The sequence below is a fragment of the Camellia sinensis genome, chromosome 5 (assembly GCF_055761805.1).
Source record: "Camellia sinensis isolate YWXY chromosome 5, ASM5576180v1, whole genome shotgun sequence".
Classification (NCBI taxonomy): domain Eukaryota; kingdom Viridiplantae; phylum Streptophyta; class Magnoliopsida; order Ericales; family Theaceae; genus Camellia; species Camellia sinensis.
In genome coordinates, this window is record NC_138965.1 from 26,827,617 (window position 1) to 26,855,447 (window position 27,831).

At 40.3% G+C, this 27,831-nt stretch overlaps 2 protein-coding genes and 1 pseudogene across 4 annotated transcripts in view; all 3 read left to right on the top strand.

Moving 5' to 3' along the window:
* Window positions 1-27,831, top strand: part of LOC114265148 (haloacid dehalogenase-like hydrolase family protein) — a 74,266-nt gene that overhangs the window by 22,422 nt on the left and 24,013 nt on the right. The window contains exons 14-18 of one of the 2 annotated variants that reach the window (XM_082868451.1): window positions 9,733-9,828; window positions 18,880-19,002; window positions 20,326-20,523; window positions 24,889-24,993; window positions 25,184-25,248. In XM_082868451.1, the coding sequence (XP_082724577.1) occupies window positions 9,733-9,828; window positions 18,880-19,002; window positions 20,326-20,523; window positions 24,889-24,993; window positions 25,184-25,248 (587 nt within the window). The remainder of the gene's footprint in view (window positions 1-9,732; window positions 9,829-18,879; window positions 19,003-20,325; window positions 20,524-24,888; window positions 24,994-25,183; window positions 25,249-27,831) is intronic. The other variant, XM_082868452.1, reaches the window with a different exon arrangement.
* LOC114293736 (uncharacterized) lies at window positions 21,187-22,453 on the top strand. Its single transcript, XM_028237859.2, has one exon. It carries the CDS (start codon window positions 21,320-21,322, stop codon window positions 22,325-22,327), a length of 1,008 nt encoding a protein of 335 aa, XP_028093660.2. The 5' UTR covers window positions 21,187-21,319; the 3' UTR covers window positions 22,328-22,453.
* On the top strand, window positions 25,488-26,958 carry LOC145790361 (peptide methionine sulfoxide reductase A5 pseudogene; annotated as a pseudogene). Its single transcript, XR_014329046.1, has 2 exons — window positions 25,488-25,521; window positions 25,958-26,958. The product of XR_014329046.1 is annotated as a peptide methionine sulfoxide reductase A5 pseudogene (transcript).

The window sequence follows — 27,831 nt, forward strand, 5'->3', positions numbered from 1 at the left end:
ATTTGATTTATATATATAATATTATACAATACCTATTATATAATATATAATATACTTATAGATAATATGTAAAATAAAATACATTAATTATTTAAAAATAAACACATGTATATAAAATAAAAATATATTTATGTAAAATAAAAATAAACACATATATATAAAATAAAATAAAAAAATTAATTAAAACGCATTATTTAAAAAATATAATAAATAAATAAAATAATATATATATATATATATTAAAAAATTAATTATTTTTTTTCTTCTTATTAAAAAAATTAATAATATACATATTAAATATTTGTTTATGTTGAAAATTGTGCTTTATTAATATTTTGCTTAACTTCTATAACTTGCGTCTCGCTTTGGTGAGGCGCGCGCCTCGCCTCGCGCCTCGGGGCTTAGGCTCTAGGTGACCTTGGCGCCTCAATGCGCCTAGGGCTTTTTAAAACACTGGTCCATCTAATAGAGAGGCCAATGTCGAATAGCAGTGACCGAAATCAAGGTACGGACAGTAGTCATCTTGGCAACAAGGGCAAAGGTCTCCTCATAATCAATACCATACTCCTCCTAGAAACCCTTGGCAACTAGGCAAGCTTTGTACCGCTCGAGAAAACCATCAGAATGAGTCTTGACTTTATAGACCCATTTGCAACCATCTAGATTCTTGCCAGCAGGCAACAGAACCAACGCTCAAGTGTTAGTCTTCTACAAGGCAAACAATTCATCCTCCATAGCTTGAATCCAATTGGAATCCTGACAGGCCTCCTTGTAAGACTGAGGTTCTGAAAGAGAATGAATAGCCAACAAAAAAGTACGATAGGAAGCAGAAAAACATGTATGAGACTAACCCAACCTGTTTGGAGGATGACGCTCTTGAGTAGGATATCGGTGTGCAGCAGGATCAGAGTCTTCAGAAGCAGAAGAACCAGTAACCGGCGTAGAGACAATTGGTGGAGGGAGAGCTTTACGACGAGAATAAACTAACAACGAAGGAGGAGAAGGAGCAAGCTGAGGAGAAAGAGGAGAAGATGGAACAGATTCATGGGGTTCAATAGAGAAAGACTCAGCAGGAGGGGTGGTAGGAGGAGAAGAGGGAAGAAGTTCATAGGGAACAATAAAGATGTACTTATTAGGAGGAACCTTAGAAGGAAATGGATCAATATGAACCAAATCCTCTTTGGAAACCGAAGCAGTGATAGGAGGAAGCTGAAAGTAAGACAGATGTTCAAGAACAGAAACATGATGGGAGACATAAAGACGACGGGAAACAGGGTCGTAACACCAATAGCCTTTCTGAGTAGGACTATAACCCCAAAAGACACATAGGACAGACCGGACACTAAGTTTGGTCCGATCTTTGCGGGAAAAAAGGTAGACCTAAATACACGAAGGAGGGAGTAATTAGGAAGTTGGGAGAATAAAGCCTCATAAGGAGACCGACCAGAAAGAAGAGGAGTAGGTATGCGGTTGAGAAGAAGAGCAGCAGTAAGAACTGCCTCCCTCCTAAACGGAGCTGGAACTGAGGTGAAGAGAAAAAGAGACCTAGCTGTTTTAAGGAGATGACGGTGTTTACGCTTGGCGCGACCATTTTAGGCAGGTGTATCTGTATAGGAAGTTTGGTGAATGGTACCTAAATTGGCCAAATACTCATAGATCACATTTTAAAAATATTCCCCACCTAAGTCAGACCGTAACACTTTAATTGTAGACCCAAACTGAGTAGTAATCATAGACTGAAAGGTATCATATATCTGATAGAAATCGGACTTATGAGTCATAAGATAAACCCAAGTATAATGGATACAGTCATCAACAAATGACGTATAGTATGCAGAACCCTCTTTGGTGAGAACAGAAGAAGGGCCCTAAACATCAGGATGAACTAAAGAAAACGATGTATTAGATATAGAAATACTTTTACGAAAAGGTAAGCCTTTCATTTTAGCAAGTTTACACTCCTGACATTCAGTAAGTTCACTATGAGAAACTTTACCCAATATACCTGATTAAGCTAAAGACTGTAAGCTGTCAGCAGATAAATGCCCTAATCTAGAATGCTACAAGTAGAAAGGACTAGATAGCGAATCTAACTGAAAAGAGAAAAAGGTAGTTAGAGAGGTTGTCATAGGCAAATGCAAGCTCTTCACCACATAGAGGTCTCCAACTCTATGGTCAATTCCAATCTGCTGCTTAGACATCCGATCCTGCACATAACAGATAGAAGAAGAAAAGATAACATCAAAATCGGAGGCATCAAACTGACTGATAGATAATAAACTGACAGATAATTGAGGAACATAAATGACTAATGGAATAGAGACAACAGACATAGCAGACCGTAAGACAGACATAACAGACATACCAGACCCATTAGCAGTATTAACAGTAATAAGAAAGGAAGGGGGAGTATAATTTTGAAGTAAGAAGAGATGGAGAGTCATATGATGAGAGGCACCAGAGTCAAAAATCCAGATAGAGGAAGAGATACCTAAAGAAGATCCAAGCAAACCTGAATGAAGAGAGGAAACAATGGAGGTAGACGAAGAGGACTGAAAGGTAGACAGTGTGTGCTAAAGCTGACTAATTTGAGCACTCAAGGAAGCCAAGTCAGGATTAGGTGCTGGAGCAGATGTAGTAGAACCGGCGGGAGACTGAACAGTACTCAGAGGAGGGGCGCAGAACTGGATCGAAAACTGTTGAGAAGATGAGGCAGACACAGGTAAAGCAGACAAACATCTTTTTTTGGGATAATGATACTTCCAATGGCCCCTCTAATGGTAGAAGACACACTCATCTGATGTCAATGGCCATTTCTTGGGCTTTGCAGGAGGCTGAAGTTGATGGGTATCCGTCATTATGAGTGTATTCATAAACAAGAACAATAAACACACTCACAATATTAGAAGTCAAATGGGTCCAACTGTAAGATTTCTGAATGATTTCTGTATATTCAATTGTGTATGTTTACAAAGAGTGCATCAGTTATATAGCCCTAATCTATGACAGAAAAAGGGAATATAAAGAAAAGGAAATTGCCTAAAATTGCCTAATTCCTAATATACCATATATACAGTATATATTCTCACACTCGCGCTCAAACTCAAGGTGTTTTAGCAGAAAACACTGAGAGTTTGCTAAGAAGAAACTGAAACCGAGCGGTAGTGTGAGTCTTAGTGAAGAAGTCCGCAAGTTGCAAAGCCGAGGAGACAAAAGGAAGCGAGATAGAGTCAGACTGCAGATGCTGTCGTACAAAGTGACAATTAATCTCAATATGTTTCGTCTGTTCATGGAAGACAGTATTGTGGGCAATCTAAATAGCACTGCGGTTGTCACAATAGAGGGAGGTCGGAGAAGACTGAGGTACACCCAAATCAAAGAGAAGACAACGAAGCCAAACAAGCTCAGCAGTAGCATGAGCCATAGCACGGTACTCAGTTTCGGCAGTAGAGCGAGCAACAACAGTTTGTTTCTTGCTTTTTCAAGAGATCAAGGAGTCGCCAAGAAACATACAAAAACCAGAGGTGGACTTGCGATCAGTAACATCACCAACCTAATCAGAATCAGCATAGGCCACCAAGTCTAAAGAGGAAGTAGACGACAACAACAAGCCTTGAAAGATGGTACCCCAGAGATAGTGAAGAATGCGAACCAAAGCAGCCCAATGGGTAGAGCAAGGAGCAAAAACGAACTGACTAACCACATGAACAACATAAGCAAAATTAGGGCGAGTGGCAGTCAAATAAACTAAACGATCCACCAACTCGTGATAGACCGTGGGATCATCTAGAGGGATACCATCAGTAGAGTTGAGCTTCACATTAAGCTCAATAGGTGTGTCAGAAACCTTAGTATCAGTAAGATCGGCACTGTGAATAATCTCATTAGCATACTTGGCCTGAGACAGAAAATAGCCCTTTGGAGAACAGGCAACCTCAATATCAAGAAAATACTGCAATGGATCCAGATCCTTCATTTCGAAGGTGCGGAAGAGATGTTGCTTAACCTCAGAGATAGCAGAAGAGTCAGAGCTAGTGATGATCATATCATCCATATAGAGTAGGAGAGTAACAAAACTAGCCGAGGTATATTTCAGAAACAAAGCAGAGTCGGAAGCAGAAGGATGAAACCCAAGCTCGGAAACGGCAGTTTGAAAGCGATCATACCAAGCACGAGGAGACTGCTTCAAACCATACAGAGCACGCCAAAGACGATAAACCTGCCTAGAGGAGTAGAAAAGACCAAGGGGAGGACGCATGTAAACTTCCTCAGTGAGATAACTGTTAAGAAAAGCATTCTTAACGTCCATCTGATAGAGAGGCCAATGTCGAACAGCAGCAACAAAAATCAAGGTACCGACAGTAGTCATCTTGGCAACAAGGGCAAAGGTCTCTTCATAATCAATACCATGCTCCTGTGAGAAACCCTTGGCAACCAAGCGAGCTTTGTAGCGCTCGAGAGAACCATCAGAATGAGTCTTGACTTTATAGATTCATTTGCAACCAACCAGATTCTTGCCAGCAGGCAAAAGAACCAACTCAAGTGTTAGTCTTCTGTAAGGCAAACAACTCATCCTCCATAGCTTAAACCCAATTAAAATCCTGACAGGCCTTCGAGTAAGATTGTGGTTTTGAAAAAGAATGAATAATAGACAAAAAAGTATGATAGGAAGTAGAAAATATGTATTAGACCAACCCAACCTGTTTGGAGGACGACGCTCATGAGTAGGATATTGGTGTGCAGCAGGATCAGAGTCGTCAGAAGCAGAAGGAGTAACAACAGGAGTAGAGACAACTGGTGGTAGAGGAGCCTGGCGACGAGAATATACCAACAACGGAAGGGGAGAAGAAGCCGAAAGAGGAGAAGGAGCCCTAGGTGACGCAGACGGAGAAGTAGGAATGGGCTCAAGAGGAATAGTTGAAATGTACTCATCAGATGGGACCTCAAAAGGAAAGGGGTCAATGTGAACCAAATCCTCTTTGGAAACTGGAGCAGTAAGAAGGGGAAGCTGAAAGTAAGATAAACGCTCGAGAAAGACAACATGGCGGGAGACATAAAGGCGACGAGACAGGATCGTAATAGCGGTAGCCTTTCTGAGTAAGATTGTAACCTAAAAAGACACAAAGGACAGACCGGACACTAAGTTTGGTCCTATCTTTGCCGGGAAGAAGGACAAAACAAGCAGACCCAAACACACGAAGAATGGAGTAGTTAGGAATTTGGGAGAACAAAGCCTCATAAGGAGACCGACCAGAAAGAAGGGGAGTAGGCATGAGGTTGAGAAGAAAAGTAGCAGTAAGAACTGTCTTTCCCCAGAATGGAGCTGGAACTGATGCAGAGAGAAGAAGAGACCTAGTTGTCTCAAGGAGATGATGGTGTTTACGCTCGGCTCGACCATTTTGGGCAGGTGTATCTGTACAAGAAGTTTGGTGAATGGTACCAAAATTAGCCAAATACTCACAGAACTCATTTTTAAAATATTCCCCACCCAAGTCAGACCGTAACACTTTAATGGTAGACCCAAACTGAGTAGTAATCATAGATTGAAAGGTACGGTATATCTGATAGAAATTAGACTTATGAGTCGTAAGATAAACCTGTAATGGGCGCAATCATTAACAAATGACACATAGTATGCAAAATCCTCCTTGGTGAGGACAGGAGAAGGGCCCCAGACATCAGTATGAACTAAAGAAAACGGTGTAGCAGATATAGAAGTACTATTACAGAAAGGTAAGTCTGTCATTTTGGCAAGTTTACACCCCCCGACACTCGGTAAGTTGACTAGGAAAAACTTTATCCAATATATCTGACTGAGCTAAGGACCGTAAGTGGTCAGCAGACAAATGCCCTAATCTGGAATGCCACAAATAAAAAGGACTAGATAGAGAATCTAACTGAAAAGAAGAAAAGACAGTTGGAGAAGTAATCATAGACAGATGCAAGCTTTCCACTACATAGAGGTCTCCAATTCTATGGTCAGTCCCAATCTGCTGCTTGGACATCCAATCCTACATAGAACAGATAGAAGAAGAAAAGATAACATCAAAACTAGAGGCATCAAGCTGACTGATAGATAATAAATTGACAAATAATTGAGGAACATAAAAGACAGATGGAATAGAGACAACAGACATAGCAGATGGTAGGACAGACCCAACAGATATAACAGACATACCAGACCCATTAGCAGCATTGACAATAATGGAAAATGGAGGAGGAGTACAATTTTGAAGTAAGGGAAAATGGGGAGTCATATGATGAGAGGCACCAGAGTCAAAAATCCAGACAGACGAAGAAATACCTGAAGAAGACTCAAGCAAACCTGAATGAAGAGAGGAAATAATAGAGGCAGACGGGGATGGCTGGGAGGTAGACAGTGTATGCTGAAGTTGACTAATCTGAGCACTCAAGGAAGCCAAGTCAGGATCAAGAGCTGGAGAAGACGCAGTAAAATCGCTGGAGAAGACGCAGTAAAATCGATGGAAGCCTGAAGATTACTCAGAGAAGAAGGGCAAAACTGGGTCCGAAACTGCTGATAATACGAGCCAGACAGGCATCCCTTCTTGGGACAATGATATTTCCAATGGCCTCACTGATGGCAGAAGGCACACTCATCAAAGGACAAAGACATCGTAATAACCAGAGAGATGAGGGTCTCAAGTGTAATAACTCCAAGATAGAACAAATTAGCCAAACTAGGGTCAAGGGTAATAACCAAAAACAACCGAGGGGTTAGGAGTAATAAACCCAAAATAACTAAATCAAAGATGCAGATGACCCACAAACCAGTTGAACCCAGAGCGAGAGCCCTTCGCACCAGACGAACACAGAGACAGAGAGAGAGCCGACCTTTGCGAGGTGAGAGAGAGACCACTTGCGAGAGAGACAGAAGCTGAAGTTGATGCAAACCAGATGCGATAGAGGCAAGAAGCAGAGGTCGTGGTATGAGTCGCGATATGGGTTAAACAAGCCGCCATGTACTGAGCTTCAGAAACTCGAACAACTGAGGGTTTTGCGAACCAGAAGCGTGGTCGATGGTGAGTCGTCGTGACCAGACACACATGGAGAAGGGCCTCAACAACTTGACTGTGAGCAGGACCTTGCGATAACGAACCAGAATCAGAGAGGGAGTAGTGACGAGAGACAGAGTTCAATGCTAGGGTTCAGACAATGATGATAGGCTCTGATACCATGTAAGATTTCTAAATGATTTATGTATATTCAATTGTGTATGTTTACAAAGAGTGCATCAGTTATATAGCCCTAATCTATGACAGAAAAGGGAAATACAAAGAAAAAGGAATTGCCTAAAATTGTCTAATTCTTAATATACCATATATAAAATATATATTCTCACACAAAACTAGAGATACAAACTGTGGTCAAAATGTAATAAGGGAGAAACTCCAGAATAGGGTCAAAATGTAATAAGAGAGATACTTTAGAACAAGTTAAAGGACCATATAAAGAGATCACCCAAGCAAAGAGATCATCGACCAAAATCGAGAGAACCAGAAGGAGAGAGACAAACTGAGCTGTGAGGAGACGAAGCACTGCTACCATGTCGAATAGATAGGTCGACTAGATGGGTCACCCAAGTCGTCTAGAAAGAAGATGTTGAACCACGTTAGAGGTCGAGAAAAGAAACAGACCCAGACGAACCAGAATGAGATAGCTTAATTGAGACCAACGAACCAGGAGAGAGATGATAGCTTTGATCGAGACCAACGAACTAGAATCAGAGACTAAAGGCTTCAATCAAACAGAAACGATGACCCACGATGAGTGTCGAGTCGAGTTTCTAAACCAGAGAGAGAAACGACGGCCCTTTGCGATTAGACCAAGAACAGAGAGTCGCGACTTCAACTTAGAGACAAGAAGCTATCACGACTTTGCAGAACCACCGAGAGAACTTCGAACAACCTAGGGTTTTGGCTCTGATACCATGTAAGCTTTCTGAATGAAACTGTATATTCAATTGTGTTTGATTACAACAAGACCCTAGATTATATAGCCCTAACTCCTAAACCAAAAAAGGAAAATACAATCACCGCCTTAATCATGCCTATACACAATCATGCCGAATATAAAATATACACTATATATTCTCACATTGATATGGTACAAGTTTGTTGATACGGTAAAATCTAAAAAAAGTAAAAAATAAAAAATATATTATTTTTAATTTGGAGTAATGAAAAACATAGTTAATTGATTTAGTTGGTTATGGGTCTAACCTATAGAAGTACCATAGGTACAACAAAAATTTTAAAAATAAAATAAAATTGGGTACATGTTTCATGTATCCAGTGGTACACATAGAAGTATCATGCAAAGTACTCAATACGTACCTGGTACGGGTACTACAAGTTTTTCGAAGTATCCATGCTTTATTGTTGATAGGTCACAAGTTCTTTTGGTATGTATTTGTCAGCCTTATTTTTTTTGATAAGTAAATAAATATTAAAACGGCATCAAGGCGATGCAAAGAATACAAAAAGGCAACCCAACAGAAGGGCCAAAAAAATAACTAATCAAATCATCTGCAAAATTTACAAAAGCCCACACATCCGGATCCACCAGAACCATAACCCAACTATGTAACATAGTAAGTAGAGCCTACTTTCCAACCACGGAACTGATCGAGACACACCTTGGAAAATACGCCTATTCTGCTCTAACCAAATCAACCAATTAAGCACTGGGAAGCAAGCATCCAGGCCTTCTGGCGCCTTTTCCCTACACTCCCCCCACCCCAACTCCGCAAAACCTCCAACACAGTACCTGGTTGTACCTAAACCAAACCAAAATTTGCAACAATATGCATCCAAAGTCGCAACGCAACCGGACAATTAATGAGCAAGTGGTCCACCGACTCGGCATCTTCACAACACAAGCAACACCAGTTAACAAGAATATGATGATGATGGATTAGATATTTCCATTAATTCAAACAATTGCCTGACGTGTGAATTCCATATTTCCATTAATTCAAACAATTGCCTGTCAAATTTCTAACACACCTTGATGTGTTAGACCTTTTCATTAAGAAATAAAAAAGGAAAACAAATGTAAAATTTTTTGATACAGTACATTTGGTGGCCACAATTAAAATTTGCAACATAAACTTTTTAATATATGAAAAGATCATAACTGTAAAAATAACCAAAGAGAAACTTGTATTTATATATTGCCATGTGGCCTTACATGTTCATACGTTTGTTTACTTATAATAACATGCGTGTTTCTGTATATACATATGTGTATTGGGTTCAGATCTTATCTGTATTGTGTTTTCCCAGGCCCAATTTCAACCCATCTATAATCAGATCACGCAAATCAGATTCAAATTTTGTGAGAATTTGTATTCATTTCTGAATTGATTCTAGTCCAACTTGTCTACAGCCAAGTTTGTGTATTAAATTTACCATTCTAGTGCAGATGTGCATAAGATAAAGTTATGTTGTCCATTACTGAGTGGCTGTTGCCTCTGTAGTAAAAACTAAATAATAAATTAAATTGAAAAACTTGGGGTGAAGAATCACCAAAGTTTTGGTTGAAAGATTAATGTAGGATTAAGTTGAACATGATACCACAACCGATGGTGGAACCTTTCCATGGTGATGCTTGGATATAGGCGTGTGCATTTAGCATATATGTTCTGACAGATTTACTCACTTTTCATTTTTTGTTCTACATGTAGTTGAAAATGTGGTTATGTATGTGCAGTTTACTGTTGTTGGAGTGCACTCTGCCAAGTTTGATAATGAGAAAGATTTAGAAGCTATTCGCAATGCTGTCCTACGCTATGGAATCACTCACCCAGTAAGATACATGCTTTGTGCTCTGAATTGGTGGTGTCTTGAAGTTTCTGATTGCATTTTGGGTGCTAATAGACTATATATTTATTGTGGTTTTCTTTGATAGAATATTGGCCATTGTTTACTTATTGGCATATGAAGAACTATTGTGACTTCATCATTGATATGTTTCTAGGGGCTTGAGTATTAGACCTTGTATTGAACTGTGTACTGGACTTTGACTTAGAAAATATGAGGAAGAAGAACTCCGAAAATATGAGGAAGAAGGAATATATTTCTGTTATATTCAAAACTTCTTATCTTACAAGACCAAATGACACTCCTTATATAGGAGATATTACAAACATCATTATAACCCATTATATGCCACTTACATATTATATATTACCACTATCTACCACTATCATATTATATCCATGCCACTATCTGCCACCAACACCACTATCATATTCTATACATGCCACTATCTGCCACCAACACCACTATCATATTATATACATGCCACTATCTTATTATATACATTAACACAAATTTCCAGCACTCCCCCTCAAGCTGGTTTGAAGATATCTTCCATAGCCAGCTTGCTAGTCAGCTTATCAAATTGCTTCTTGTGTAGTCCCTTCGTTAGCACATCAGCTAATTGTTCACCTGTTGGAAGGTAGGTCATACAGATTATGCCAGCATTGATTTTCTCCTTGATGAAATGTTTATCCACTTCTATATGTTTTGTGCGATCATGTAGAACTGGATTATGAGCTATAGATATAGCTGCTTTGTTGTCACAATAGACCTTCATAGGTGTCGGGTGAGAAAGCTTTAATTCTTCAAGAATTCTTTTAATCCACATTACTTCACAGATTCCATGGGCAACAGCTCTGAACTCTGCTTCTGCACTACTTCTAGCTACCACATTCTGTTTTTTACTCCGCCATGTAACTAGGTTCCCACCTACAAAGGAGCAGTATCCGGATGTTGATCTCCTGTCTGTAACACTTCCTGCCCAGTCTGCATCTGTGTATACTTCAACTTGAAGATGTCCATGTTTCTTGAACAGTAAGCCTCTCCCTGGAGTTCCTTTCAAATATCTTAAGATCTTATAAACGGCCTCAAAGTGCTCTGCCCCTGGTGAGTGCATGAACTGACTTACCATGCTGACTGCAAAGGCAATATCAGGCCGCGTATGAGACAAGTAAATCAATTTCCCTACAAGTCGCTGATATTGTTCCCTCTCTTTGACTTCTTCAGCCTTAGCAGCTTGTAACTTCAAGTTAGGCTCGATCGGAGTCTCCATCATCTTACAACCAAGCATACCTGTTTTTCCAAGGAGATCAAGAACATATTTTCTCTGATTAACGAATATACCTTCCTTGGATCTTGCAAATTCCATTCCGAGGAAATACTTGAGGGCTCCCAGATCCTTAATGTGAAATTCTTTTGCGAGTTTCTCTTTGAGGGCTGCTAACTCTGCTTCATCATTACCAGTTAAAATGATGTCATCAACATAAACAATCAAAATTGCAATTTTACTATTTTTTGAATGTTTATAAAATATTGTGTGATCTGCTTGACTCTGCGAGAAGCCACAACTGATAACTGCCTTCCCAAAGCGTTCAAACCACGCTCTTGGTGATTGTTTGAGTCCGTATAATGACTTGTTCAATCTGCATACTCTGTCGCTTCCAAGTTTCTGCTCAAATCCCGGCGGTAGGCTCATGAACACCTCCTCTTCAAGATCACCATTGAGAAATGCATTTTTAATGTCAAGTTGATGTAGAGGCCAATCTGAATTTACTGCAAGAGATAACAGTACTCTGATGGAATTTATTTTAGCAACAGGAGCAAACGTCTCCTGATAGTCGATCCCATAAGTTTGAGTGAAGCCTTTAGCCACCAGTCTTGCCTTGTATCTCTCAACGCTTCCATCTGCGTTACATTTTATCGTAAACACCCATTTACATCCAACTGTTTTCTTGTCTTTGGGTAGATCAACTATCTCCCAAGTACCACTTCTCCTTAAAGCATTCATCTCCTCCATGACTGCTAATTTCCAATTCGGATCATCCAATGCTTCCTGTATATTCCTTGGAACAAACAAGTGTGAAATCCTAGTTGTGAAAGCTCTATGGTTTTTAGACAGTCTTTGATAGGAAAGGTAATTTGCAATAGGATGTTTAATGCAATTTCGGACACCTTTCCTAATTGCTATAGGAACATCAAGGTCGGAAATAGAAGGAATAGGATTACCTAAAATTTCGATGCCAGAACTCGGGTGGACATTCGGGTCATTAGGATGGACATTCGGGTCATTATTCCTCAGATGAAATCGCTTCCTAGTATAAACCTGAAGCTCAGGATTTAGATCATTTTGTAGTACTTCTCCCCCTAAACAAGAATCTTCTTGACTAGGCACCATAGAACTTGGTTCTCCTAAGTGATCATTATCAGACAGATGTGGTTTTTGTGTAGGATAAATGACATTGGGGAGCGGGATAGAAATATCCCAAAAACGGTCTTCTACTCCACTTGTCTCCCCCTGAAGAGAAGTGTTGGGGAAATAGGATTTTGTTTCCACAAATGACACATCCATACTCACATGAAATTTCTTGGTTTGAGGATCGAAACACTTATACCCCTTTTTGTTTGAGGAATAACCCAAAAAAACACATTTTATAGCACGGGGGTCAAGTTTTGAACGAAATTGACTGGGAACATGAACATAGGCAGTACATCCAAAAACTTTGGCGGGTAAATGTAAAAAAATAAATTGATGTATATAGAAATAGAGAGAATGAATTATGTATTATTTATTGATGTATTGATATTGTGTTATTGATATTTATTACAATGATTCATGATTCCTATATATAGAAGAAAATGTGGTAGTAGGTGTAGTGGAGGTGATAGTGGGTTAGGTGAAGTGGAGTGTGTGGTGAAGTGGAGGTAGGTGAAGTGGAGTGTGTAGTGGAGTAGGTGAAGGTAAAGATGGGAAATTCTAACAGCCCCCCGCAAACTCAAGGAGGAGAGAAACTAACCAACTTGAGTTTGGAGAGAGTAACAAAACAAGAAAATACATAAAAATAAAAAAGGATAGGAGACACTGTATGGTGGTGTCAGACCGATGTAGAAGACAGTTTATGGGGTCGTGTCGGACCATTGTAGAAGACAGTTTATGGGGTCATGTCGGACCGTTGTAGAAGACAGTTTATGGGGTCATGTCGGACAGTTTGTAGAAGACAGTTTATGGGGTCATGTCGGACCGTTGTAGAAGACAGTTTATGGGGTCTTGCTGGACCCTTGTAGAAACTAACCGGAATCAATGTCGGGACAGTTTACAGAGTCTTGTCGGACCCTTGTAGAAACTAACCGGAATCTATGTCGGGACAGTTTACAGAGTCTTGTCGGACCCCTTAAAAAATCGCATCCTCAAAAGGTGCGCCCAATTTTTCAAAAGGCGTGCCATCAAAAAGCGTGCCATCAAAAGGCGTGCCCAATCCATAAAAAGGCGTGCCATCAAAAGGCGTGCCCAATTCATCAAAAGGTGTGCCGGACATGATGGCGAGGCACGTGGGTGCCTTGGCTTGCGTGCCCGTTTGTCGGCTGGTGGCAAGAGGCGCGCGATGCGCGTGGCTGCCTCGGCTATAAGACGGAGGCTGAGGCTGAGGCAGAGAAAAGCTGCGAAAAAACCTCTGAAAAAAAACTTCGTTGTGCTAAGAGAGAGAGTCTGAAAAACTCTGTTGCGAGAGATATTCTGTAACACTCTGTTGCCCAGAAAATGGCTTCATCGTCTTCCCGCGGGCTGCTCACCCTCTTTCCCGACCTCAACGAGTCAACAAGAGAGACAACTGGTGCGGTGGTACTGGAACCTCAACCAAGCGCCCCGGAGTTTACTCCGTTGAACTTTCCGATGCGGTCTGTGGAGCAAAGAATGGCAGTGCAGTCGGATGTGGAGGCCAATCAGTATACTTTGAAGGCATGTGTGGAAAGCATGACGGCGGTCACAAATTTGTCGAACCGGCTGCAGAGTAGGACAAATGAGGTGCAGCATTTGAACTCCCAGCTGGCTCTGCTCCAACGCATGTATAAGGATGCGCGAGCAGAGATAAGCGTGCTAAAGGCAGAGAACAAGGAGCTGAAGCGGAAGGCCACCGTGATGTTCCGATTTGGAGGGCCGCCATATGCTGCAGTGGAGGAGCATGGAGGAGGCAACTTGTTTGGTGGTCGAGGAAGCACGGAGGCAACACCGTCAAGGGCCGCTCAGGACGGAGGCAAGAAGAAGAGACCGGCGGCAGAGTAGAGAAAAAATCTGGCCTTTGGATGTGGTGGTTTTTTTTTTTTTTTTGATGAAAATTGTGATCGGGGTTGATCCCCTGATATGAATAAAATGACAAGGTTGTGAAATGTTGATGGTAAAATATTTGTGGATGGGTGATATGAAAAACATCGGTGTGATGTTTTATTTTGTATTTTTTTTTTTTTTTTTTTTTTTTGATATAAAAAAAATAATAATAATAAAATAATAGAAAACGGGTGATGATCACAAGAAATATATGATAATAAAAATATATATATATATATATATAAGATAAAGAATGTTTGGGCGGTGGTATGTGATGATGGTGTTGGATGGAGAATATTTTAAAATGGAGAAGCTGGTGTATCCAGCTCAACCTTTTCAAAAAAGCTGTCTACGGCAGCAGAGGATAGCACTGTAATCCTGAGATCTGAAAACTCTGATGCAAATGTTGCTGCTAAGAGAAATACTTCAAGAAATACTCTGAAGATTTCAAGAAATACTTCTAAAGATTCTGAAGAAATAGCTTTGTTAGAAATAGCTTTCTTTACGCACCACATCATACAACTTGATGCAGAGAAAGACGAGGTCTTGTCTCTGGAACTCGGCGAGGACGGCTAAGAGGTCGGACTTGCCCATCTCCTTCTTGCGCCTCCATATCGACAGGGCCGGGTTCGAGGCCGAACCGGTGATGCAGCGTGCGAACCAGTCTCGTTGGCGGTTCGGGGAAGCTAGGGTTCTCCGCAGAAAATTTGAGCCCAATCTCAGCATTGTAAACGATTCGAAAGGGACAGTGAGGTTTTGGGGATCGGAGAATATGGCTTCTTTCCAAGCTTGGAAAGCAATGTAGGCTGTTCGGAGACGAGGGTTTGGGAAGACCAGAGATGGATTAATGGTCACAAACTCGCCTCTGTAGTACAAGAGCTGTCTTTGCTTGATGAACAGAGCTCCGGCGTCGGTGAGGACGCCATTGACAGCGAAGTCGTAATGAGAAGTAGCAGAAGAAATGAAGAAGAAGAGAGAGAAAAGAAAGAAGAGTTAGTATCGTTGGGTTTGTCCGGCAGAATAGATTGAGGTCCGGCGGGCGGCCAAGGCGAGATTGCCGCCCGCCGGTGAAGCGAAAATAGTAAGTGCTTAACCTTGCTCTGATACCATGTAAAAAAATAAATTGATGTATATAGAAATAGAGAGAATGAATTATGTATTATTTATTGATGTATTGATATTGTGTTATTGATATTTATTACAATGATTCATGATTCCTATATATAGAAGAAAATGTGGTAGTAGGTGTAGTGGAGGTGATAGTGGGTTAGGTGAAGTGGAGTGTGTGGTGAAGTGGAGGTAGGTGAAGTGGAGTGTGTAGTGGAGTAGGTGAAGGTAAAGATGGGAAATTCTAACAGTAAATCAGAAAACAACCTCGTGTCAGGAAATTTTTTTTTGAGACAATCAAAAGGTGTTTTGTATGTTAACACCTTTGTAGGCATCCTGTTTATCAAATAAGAGGCTGTTAAAATTGCTTCACCCCATAAATATTTAGGAACATGCATGTAAAACATTATAGCACGTGCTACTTCAAGTAGATGTTTATTTTTTCGTTCTGCAATGCCATTTTGTTGAGGGGTATCCCGACATGTAGATTGATGAAAAATCCCATTTTTTTTCAAAAACTCACCCAACTGCTCATTGAAATATTCTGTTCCATTATCAGAATATAAAATACCAATTTTGGTTTGAAATTGGTTTTCAATCATATGGTAAAAATTTGTGAATAAATTTGTCACGTCAGATTTTTTATTCATCAAATAAATCCAACATAAGCGGGTATGGTCATCAATAAATGTAACAAACCATCTTTTACCAGAAAGAGTAGTGATTTTAGAAGGGCCCCAAACATCACTATGAATCAAATAAAAAGGTTTAGAAGCCTGGTAAGGTTTTGGCAAATAAGTAGAGCGATGAAATTTTGCAAAAATGCAACTTTCACAATGAAAAGAAGAACAATCAATCCCTTTAAATAATTCTGAAAATAAATGTTTCAGATAAAGAAAACTAGGATGTCCTAACCTATAGTGCCATAGCATTATTTTTTCTTGAACAGAGATTGAACTAGTACTATTAAAGCTCTGAGCTTTTTTATTACTAACAGGTACTTCATCAAAGTAGTAAAGACCTTCAAGCATCCTAGCACGCCCAATCATCATCCCCGAGTTCTGGTCCTGAAATTCACAATGGAATTCAAAAAATGTAACACGACAATTAGAATCCTTAGATAGTTTACTGACAGACAAAAGGTTACAGGCTAAGTTGGGGACGTGAAGAACAGCATTGAGATTAATTTTCTCAGTTAGTTTAATAAATCATTTTCCTGCAATAGGTGAAAAACTACCATCGGCTATTCTGATTTTGTCATGACCAGAACAAGGGAAATAGGTACTAAATAAATGGGAAAAACTAGTCATGTGATTGGAGGCACCGGAATCTATGATCCACGGAGAGAAGTTTAGGCAAGAGAAGGCTTTAGGATTTCTACCTGTTTGTGCCAACAAAACACTAGGAGTACCGGATGAGGAGTTGGATTTTATCAGCTTTAAGAGTTGATCAATCTGCTCTTTGTTGAAGGGACCTGAATCGGCTTCATTAGCGCTAGGAAAGCCACGATTCTTCTCTCCTTGTTTGCTGCTTTTCCAGTTGACAGGTTTGCCATGGATCTTCCAACACGTTTCGCGTGTATGGCGAGGCTTGTTGCAAAAATCACACCAGACCCGTGGCTTATCATCAAACCTGCGCTGGTAATTTGCAGCCTTGTTGGCCGCAGCATCGCTAATTAAAGCAGAAATTTCAATTGATTCACCAGTACCTTTTTTCTTAAGCATGACGCTCCTTCGGCTCTCTTCCCTTCTGACTTCGGCAAATACTTCGCCAATGGATGGGACAGGAGGTCTGCCAATAATTCTTCCTCGCACTTCATCGAACTCAATGTTGAGGCCGGCAAGAAACTTGTAAATACGGCTGTCTTCCACAGTTTTCTTGTGGTGGTTGCAGTCGTCAACCGATTTCCATTCGTATGTGTTGAAGATGTCAAGATCCTGCTACAACCTTTTCAACGAATTGAAATATTTGGTGACGGAATCATCTCCTTGACGAATCTCTCCCAACTTCAAAGTTAATTCGAAAACTTGAGATTGATTTCCTAGGTCAGAATACATCTGACTAACATTATCCCACAATTCTTGTGCAGTAGTATAGCACATGTAATTAGAGCTTATATCCTCCTCCATGGAATTGACCAACCATGTCATAACCATGGAGTTTTCAGCGTCCTAACTGTCGAACAACGGATCATTAACAGCAGGAGCCTTCTTGTCACCAGTGATGTAACTGATCTTTCCTTGCCCACGGATATACATCCGGACAGATTGTGACCAGCGGAGAAAATTATCACCATTTAGGCGGATGGTGGTGATTTGGACAGAGTGAGAGTTGGACGTTTTCACCGGAATGGCAGCGGCAGGGGTTGAAGTGGTTTCGGACGTGACTTCCGACATGGCTATGACGGTTTTAGGGCTGCTGTGTTTTTTGTTGCTCTGATACCAACTTAGAAAATATGAGGAAGAAGAACTCCGAAAATATGAGGAAGAAGGAATATATTTCTGTTATATTCAAAACTTCTTATCTTACAAGACCAAATGACACTCCTTATATAGGAGATATTACAAATATCATTATAACCCATTATATGCCACTTACATATTATATATTACCACTATCTACCACTATCATATTATATCCATGCCACTATCTGCCACCAACACCACTATCATATTCTATACATGCCACTATCTGCCACCAACACCACTATCATATTATATACATGCCACTATCTTATTATATACATTAACACAAATTTCCAGCTTGATTTAGTATATGTTCAATTTGTGTAACCTTGAATGGCATGTTGATCAGCTATGGGCATTTGCTCACATTCTACATGTAAATATTCGTGCACTGATGCAGTGTATTTCTTGTTTCTGCTTGTGGTCATGCATTTAAAGATTTGTTTCCTTCATGCTACTTGCATGGCAAGTCATGCCATCCTCCTGTGGTACAGAAGTACAGATTTGTGGCCTCTCTGGTTTTGTAGTTGTTAATTTGGTGACATATATAATACACTAAATTCTATTTTATTGTAAAAAATGAAATAGCTTCTTTTTTATGTTGAGAGGATCCTTTGTTTTGCCTTGATGATAACTGATAAATACTATGTGGAGGTCCTTGTGGTGCCAAATATACTCCACAAAATACCATAAATTGGAGCTCTCAATGAGTGAATTGAAGAAGTGCTTTGAAGGAAATACCCATTATGTTTGAAGGTTAGAAATGCTTTACCATAGAGAATGCTGCAAATGAATAAAAAAGAAGTCCATGAAGTAAGATTACTCAAAGTTAGGATGTTATAGGAGTTGGGACGGAAGAGGAGGGGAGGGTGTTAGTTAATGGTTTTCATTTTTAATGTTTTCGCATTTAATTCATTAATTGCGAAACGTGGCCCTTTGCTTCTCTGTTTGTTCAAGTTTTTCAGTCAACTGCGTAGAACTCTTCTGTGCATGAATTTTAAACATGGGTCAGATTCTCATATGCTTACCTGCATCCTTAATTTTTGTCAAAATTCCATTAATTTTTGTGATATTCTGGTGTTTTACTGCCTACTTTTCTGCCTTTTAAACTAGTCATTCTTAGTATTTTTTGCTTTCTGAACACTAGGTTGTCAATGACGGGGATATGTACTTGTGGCATGAGCTAGGCATCAATTCGTGGCCAACATTTGCAATTGTTGGGCCCAACGGTAAGCTCCTTGCGCAAATATCAGGTGAAGGTCGCCGAAAGGTACTTATGTCATTCTATAATTTATGTAGGTGATCAGTTTGTTTATGCTAAGATAGTAAAGTAATTTTCAAAAATATGAATGTAAAAGTATTTTATTGCATTTCTTACTATGTGGTTATTATGACTGTTGCTCTCTTTAACATGCTGCTTTGATCAAGGACTGAAAATGATGATGGAAAAACCTTAAGTAAGACTAAAAGGAGGAAAAGGATAAAGGATTGGAAAAGATGGAGACATATTAACATTCAAGACTGAAGGAACCAGGATGTGTGGCTGTGTGTGTATCTGGGGGATGGTACTCACAATGAAGTGCCAATGTAAATTCAAACTAAGCATACTTGGTTGCTCTTAAGTTCTCATATTTGTAACTGACTTGAGTAGTACATTAATTAATTCGGTTGATTAAAAATTGATGAAATCATCTAAACAACGCATTGGAACCTGGAAGCTTCTCCTTTAAACTAAACATATAATATCAGAAAAAACAAAGAATGTAAGATCTTTAATTATGTATTCTATCTCTTCTCTGCTTTTCTTCTTTTGGTTTAAATTGAGTTTATCCATGATACCATACATTTAAATGACAAGAGTAGGAAGTTGGAACACGCATTGAGAACTAAAGATTTCCTCATCCTGGGGATTACGAAATTAAAAAAAAGAAAAAGAAAAAAGAAAAAAGAAAAAAGTACAGAAATGTAAAAGTGACTGAGATGTGAGGGGAAAACTTTGTTAAACATTTCCAATGAAGACCTAATGCAAATTAATAATCATGATTTAGCCATCAATGATGAATTCAAAAAGTCCAAATGAAATTTCTAATGCTTGACAAGGTCATGGACAGTAATAAGTAAAGCTAACCAACTAAGCAAGCTAGAATATTTTAATGGCCTATACATAACTTACTGAAATTCTGAAAGCAGAGCACATCTAGATTGTGGATGAATCAATCTAAACAAAACTTATGCAAAAATACATGATAATTGTTTCAACAAGCCTTGTTGGGTGCATCAGATGTTAATTTGATCTTTTGTATGGTAGAAAATTGCATTTTTGTTAATATCAAATTCAGATGTTAATTTGAAATTTTTTAACATCTGAATTATTTTGATATTAACATCTTTGCATCTTTGTTAATGTTATATCAAATTTAGTTGTTATAAAATTCAGATGTTAATTTTCTCTTGGCCATTTCAAGTGGCCTCCCACAGTTTGTTTCTGTACAACATGTTTCTTAATATTGAGGTTTACATTTCTCAGATTGTTATTGTTTAAAAATTTAGTAAAATAATTGTTGTTGTATCCTCCCTCCCTCTCTCTCTCAAGGATCTTGACGATTTAGTGGAAGCAGCTCTTCTGTTCTATGGTGGAAGGAAGATGTTGGACACAAAACCCATCCCCTTGAGTTTGGAAAAGGACAATGATCCCCGTTTATTGACATCTCCCTTGAAATTTCCTGGCAAGCTTGCAGTTGATGTCCTCAACAACCGACTTTTCATTTCAGATAGTAACCATAATCGAATAGTAAATTCTCTCTCTCTCTCTCTCTCTCGCTTAACCAGAAGTTCGCACACATTTTTAGTGCATGATTCATTCCTGGTTTGAAAATTGCACATTTGCTAGTTGCTATAACCTGAAAATGCAGCTTTTGTTGTTACTATACAAAGTTCAATGACGTAAGTACTCTGCCTCTCTCAGGAGTCTACAAGAGTCCTCTCATGTCACCAGAGGGTAGATATCAACATTTCTCAAAATCTGATGAGAAAAACTGAAAATGCCGGATGTTAACCTTATATTATATATGGAGTTCTAAAAAATTTGACTTAGGCTAATGCAGATTCAATCTTCCCTCTTCCCCCTTTTTTTTATTGCACCCTCCCACTGTAAGTTTCTTTCTTCATTTCTTTCCATATTTACTTTCTATCTCCTTTCTAATGTTACCTACTTCAACTCAACTCAACTCGACAAAGGCTTGTCCCAGCTTTGCAATCGGCCACATGAATTTACTATGGCTATGTTTTATAGTTTAATAAATTTTACTTTTGTTAAAACCTACCACTACACCTACTCCACCCACTTCACCTACTCCACCCACTTCACCTACTCCACCTACTACTCCACCTACTACATACCTACCTCCTCTAATCTTCTATATATAGGACTCATTGTAAACACAACATACAACAATCAATAATACAATCATTTCTCTTTATGCATTAAATTTCTACATGGTATCAGAGCAGGTTTAGAACCTAGTATTTTCGCTTCCCCGGCGGGCGGCAACCTCACCTTAGCCGCCCGCCGGACCTCAACCTATTCCATGGCAGTGACATGCAACCCAACAGAGCTGAGCTCTTGCGTGGGTGCAATCACATCAAACACACCTCCATCAAAGCTGTGCTGCTCTAAGATCAAGGAGCAAAAGCCTTGCCTTTGCACCACCACTGTATGCTCAACAACAAGACCCACTCGGTTGGGACTTTCGTCGAACACTTCGTCTACACCCTCATCGTCGTCCTCCTCTTCCTCCGCCACCGCCGCCGCCGCCGCTATCGCCGGCGTCAAGGAGTCGTCGGCGATGCAAAAGCGGTTTCAGAGGCCGAGCCGCAACGTTTCCGAGGCCATCGCCTCGCTCAAGAACTCACTCAATCTCGACTCGGCTCGTGACTCGCCTCCGCCGCCGCAGTCTCGGATCGAGAGCTGCCGGAAAGTCGTCTGGGGCAGCGTTGTGAGGAACTTGACTCAACTCTATCCCAGTAGTCAGCTTCCAGAGAAGCTCGTCTCCAACATCCGCAAACACTACGATTCATTACCACTCAGCTATGCACAGGCTGGATTTGATATGAAAGATGTGTTTATGCATATCAAATTGATAGAGCAAGCTTCCGTGGATGATCAGCCGGCGATTTTGATTCAAGAGGTTTCTGATGATGAAGTTCAAGGCTCTGTTTTTAAGCTTACATTTGCTTGTAACTCTGCCATTTCTTGGGCAGCCATGTCCGGTGCCCAGGATAGCGCTTCGATTTGTTGCAAGAAGATACAGATTTTTGAGAAAACGAGCGTGCCGTTGAATATTGCAGGTGTTGCACTTATGTCTTTCCCTGTTTTGAATTCCCACTTGAGACTTAGGTTTGAAACAGTTGATGGGCTGATCTTGGATTCTCCATGGGCATGTCTCTGGTTATATATATCACCGCCATGGTTCAACCAATCTCCTGAATTTGAACCTGCAGTGAGACTCAGAGTGTGTAGACAAAAGATGCATAAGAAAAGCAACAAAAGATTCTTCTTGTTGCAGGTTTGTGTTGGTGACAGCTGTGGGATATGAACCCACGCTCTTTTTCTCATCTATCACACATCCACCACCCACGTTATTTCACACTTTTCTTTTATTTTAATATATATATATCTATATTTTTTTATTATAATATATTTTCCTTATCCCTACTTTTATTTTATTTTATTTTATTTTATTTTATTTTTTCTATCTTTCTTTTTCCATCAATATTTCCTTATTCTACAACTCGTTAGTGAGCATCACCCTTTTTCCATTATCTTATTATTATTTTTTATATTCCACCAAAAAAAAAAAAAAAAACAATCACACCGATGTTTTTCATATGGCCCATCCCCAAATATTTTTATCTATTTTCTTTATCCGTTGTTTTATTTTATTTTATTTTTATTCTTAAACAAAACAACAACACAAAATAACACCACAAACATTCCACACCCTTGTCATTTCTTCATGCCGGGGATCAACCCCGATCACCATTTTACACCACAAAACAAAAAAAAAAAAAAAAAAAAACACAAACAAAACCCAAACAACCACATCCACAGGCGGGATTTTTCTTCTCTACTCTGCCGCCGGTCTCTTCTTCTTGCCTCCGTCCTGGGCGGCCCTTGACGGTGTTGCCTCCGTGTTTCCCACTCCACTAGGCACGATCACTACTCCCTGCTCCTCCACTGCAGCATATGGCGGCCCTCCAAATCGGAACATAACGGTGGCCTTCCGCTTCAGCTCCTTATTTTTCGCCTTTAGCACACTTATCTCTGCTCGCGCATCCTTATACATGCGCTGGAGCAGAGCCAGTTGGGCGTTTAACTGCTGCACCTCATTTGTCCTACTCTGCAGCCGGTGCGACAAGTTTGTGACCGCCGTCATGGTTTCCACACATGACTTCAATGTATACTGATTGGCCTCAATATCCGTTTGCACTGCCATTTTTTGCTCCACAGACCGCATCGGAAAGTTCAACGGAGCAAAACCAGAGGTGTTTGGTTGAGGTTCACGTGCCACCGCACCAGTTATTTCTCTTGTGGACTCGTTGAGGTCTGGAAAGAGAGTGAGCAGACCACGGGAAGAAGAGGCCATGTTTCGGGTTGCTGAGTGTTTCAGCGCAGGGTTGGTTACAGAGTGTTTCAAGATTTGCAGCTCTTCGAGACAAGCTCTCTGAGAACGAAGAGGTTTCAACTGGTTTGTTATGCTTCCAAGCCTCGGCCTCCGCTTCGGTTTATAAAGACCATGACGAAGGGGCCGACACGCGCTCTGTCGATCACGTGCCTCGCTGCGTGTCTGGCGCGCCTTTTGATGGCTCGCCGCTCGATGATTTCTGTCGGGCACGACTTTTGATGAAGTGGGCGCGCCTTTTGAGGGCACGACTTTTGAGGGCTCGATATATATATATCCATGTATATATATTTGGGCAGCCTATATACACCATCATCCAGTGTATTCTACAACGGTCCGACATGACCCCATAAAACTGTCCCGACATTTGATTCCGGTTAGCTTCTCCATCGGTCCGGTGTGACCTCGTCAACTGTCCAGACTTTTTCTGCTACAACGTTATGCCACAACCATCCAGTGTCCTCTACAACGTTATGACACACCCATCCAGTGTCCTCTACAACGTTATGATACAACCATCCAGTGTCCTCTACAACGTTATGACACACCCATCCAGTGTCCTCTACAACGTTATGACACAACCATCCAGTGTCTTCACCAACGGTCTGACACGACCATACAGTGTCTCCTATCCTCTTTTATTTTATGTATTAGTCTATTTTCTTGTTTTGTTACTCTCTCCAAACTCACGTTGGTTAGTTCCTATCCCCCTTGAGTTTGCGGGGGGCTGTTAAAACCTACCAAAACCTACCACTACACCTACTCCACCCACTTCACCTACTCCACCTACTACTCCACCTACTACATACCTACCTCCTCTAATCTTCTATATATAGGACTCATTGTAAACACAACATACAACAATCAATAATACAATCATTTCTCTTTATGCATTAAATTTCTACAACTTTCAGTATGGGTACAACATGTTTGTCGAAGTACCCATACTTCATAGGTGCTTACATTGGGCAGAACCTCTGATTAAGTAATAATTAACTTTTGAATGAAAAAAAAGGAAGTTACCATTATAGACCTAGAACACCCAAAAACTGTCCGTGAAAAGTCTTGTTGTGTTAGGATCTCGTTGATAGTTAAACATTTGATAAAGCCTGGTGTCAACTATTGTGGCCAATAATCAACGGCCAAAAGTTTTATGATGAAAGGCAATTACCTAGCGTGTGTTATATTTTTTCTAGAGTGGTGGAAGGCATGGACTAGTATGGACCTAACCTTAAACACTTTTAACATAAAGTGGCTGTGGATAGATTTGAAGCTATGCTTTCACACTTGACAGTCCAAGCTTTTAAAATCTACCCAGCAATAGCCACTTAAATCATTATCATTTTGGTTTATATATGAAGAACTTTTCTTTTCCTTTTCTCCATCTTCATGATGTTTATATGTGCATGTGGATCTGTTTCAATCGAAAATGCCTGGATTTGGGATTTAACCATATTGTTTCATCTGGAGTTTAGGTGGTAACTGACCTAGATGGGAATTTCATTGTCCAAATTGGGAGCACAGGAGAGGAAGGTTTTCGGGATGGCAACTTTGAAGATGCCACCTTCAATCGGCCACAGGTAATGGTCAGAGTTATTTTTTCAAGAGTGTTGTTATATTTCGTTTGGCCTCCTTGCTTTTCATACATATATTTAGTAGAAGCTACTTATTCATTTGGAGAACTTATGTGTGTATCAAGGCTTTCCATTATATGTTTCATCATGTTTATAATTGGTTGTATGCACAGTAACGTAATATTTATGTTTTCAGGGTCTTGCTTATGATCCAAAGAAAAATCTTCTTTATGTAGCTGATACTGAAAACCATGCTTTAAGGTAGTAGAACTGATTTAGTAGTTATCTTGAATTGATTGACGCTTTTAATTTTCTCTACATCCTAGCACTGAAATAGAAAGATATTACATTTTTGGGTTAATTTCACTTTTATCCCCTAAACTATTATCATTTTTTTTTTCTATTTCATCCTAAAATTAACAATTTCATTTGTTTAGTTCATAAGGTTTCTTATTTCAGTTTCACATGGTCCAATTGGTGACAGTCTGCCCAAATCAGTAATGGTGAAAACCAAACCTAATGGGCAAAAAGTTAGTTTTATAATTTAGATAACCTAAATCATACAATTGAACACCATCTTACCCACACCACATTAAACAACTTACACGCTACAACTAAACACCCATCTCCTTCTCCACATTTCACTTTGTTAAAACCTACCAAAACCTACCACTACACCTACTCCACCCACTTCACCTACTCCACTTACTACATACCTACCTCCTCTAATCTTCTATATATAGGACTCATTGTAAACATAACATACATCAATCAATAATACATCAATTATTACATGGTATCAGAGCAAGGTTAACAACCTAGTCATTCTGCTTCACCGGCGGGCGGCAGTCTCGTCTTGGCCGCCCGCCGGACCTCTACACATACCTTCACTCCGCTGCCACAAATTATTCTTCTTGATCTTGATCTTCTTGTTGTTGCTGATTCAAATGTTTGGTTTTCATCATATGAGGAACATTCTCAGATGACATAATCACTTGGTGTGCTCTTCTTGTGAGCATTTTATTGGCGGAAACGGCTTTAAGCATCAGATTTCCTGATCGGATCTCTCAAGTCCCCATTGACCCACCCAAACAGCCCCTTAAATCAGCTGTTTTTGCTCTCGGAAGCTTCTGGAGATCTGAAGCCGTTTTTGGTTGCTTGGATGGAGTCGTACGGACAACTGTTGGTTCCGCTGGTGGATCTAAAGCCAATCCCGAGTACCGAAGCTTGGGTGATCACGCCGAGTCTGTACAGATTGAATATGATCTTAAGCTGGTTAATTTCAGGCAACTTTTGGAGGTCTTCTGGTCCAGTCATGACTCTAGACAAGTTTTCGGGCAAGGTCCTGATGTAGGGAGCCAGTACAGGTCTATTATCTTCACTCATGGAAGTGAAGAATCCAGACTAGCTACCGTCAGCAAAGAAAGAGAGCAGACTAAGTCAAAGAGCAGTATCGTAACTACACAAATTCCACAACTTGGAACATTTTATCCTGCAGAACCTGAACATCAGAAATTTGAGCTAAAACGAAACCAGTTCCTTCTTCAGCTGATTGGAAACCTGCCGGAAGTTGAGCTTGAGAGTTCAAGCCTGGCAGCAAAACTGAACAGCTATTCAGCAGAGCTTTGTCCAACTAAGATTCAAAAGCAGATTGATGCTCAGATTCTCCAACCCATATTTTTTCTTTTTCATTCTTTCCACACACTCATGTTCCCCACTCAACTTTCTTTTCCTTTTTTTTATATATTTATTTTACTCCATCTTTTGAAAAGAAAACGAACCACCAACTGGTTTGCACACCCATCATCTTACTTTTCCATTAGTGGTAGGACCCGTCTAAACAAATTTGCATCTCACATTTCCTTTTTATTTTTTATTACTTTAACATTCACACACTTCTCTTTTATTTATTTTTTATTACTTTCACATTATTTTTAATCTTTTTCAAATTCCATTCATACCATATAGCTTTGCACAACAAACCATATTTTATTCATCTCAGGGATCAATCCCGATCACAATTTTACACAAAAAAAAAAAAAAAACCAAAACACAACACCAAAAGATTTGTTTTCTTTTCTGCAGACGGCCACCCACCGACCTCACTTCTTCGCCTCTTCCGCCGGTCTTTTCTTCTTGCCTCCGTCCTGGCCGGCCCTTGACGGTACTGCCTCTGTGTTTCCCGCGCCGCCGAGCACGTTCACTCCCTCCTGCTCCTCCACTGCAGCATATGGCGGCCCTCCAAATCGGAACATCACGGTGGCCTTCCGCTTCAAATCCTTGTTTTCCGCTTTTAGCACACATATCTCTGCTCGCGCATCCTTATACATGCGCTGGAGCAGAGCCAGTTGGGCGTTTAACTGCTGCACCTCATTTGTCCTACTCTGAAGCCGGTGTGACAAGTTTGTGACTGCCGTCATCGTCTCCACGCATGACTTCAATGTATACTGATTGGCCTCCACATCCGATTGCACTGCCATTTTTTGCTCCACAGACCGCATAGGAAAGTGCAACGGAGCAAACTCAGGGGCGCTTGCTTGATGTTCAAGGGCAACCGCACCAGTTATCTCTCTTGTTGACTCGTTGAGGTCGGGAAACAGAGTGAGCAGACCACGGGAAGACGAGGCTATTTTTCTGGGCAACAGAGTGTTACAGCGTTTCTCTCTCAGAAAACGCAGAGTTTTTCAGAGGTTTTTTCGCAAGTTTTTTGTCTTCGCCTCTGCCTCAGCCTCCGCCTCCGTCTTGGTTAAATAGCCAAGGCAGACACGCGCATCGCGCGCCACTTGACGCCAGACGACAAAACGGGCGCGCAAGCCAATGTGGTGACGCGCCTCGCCATCATGT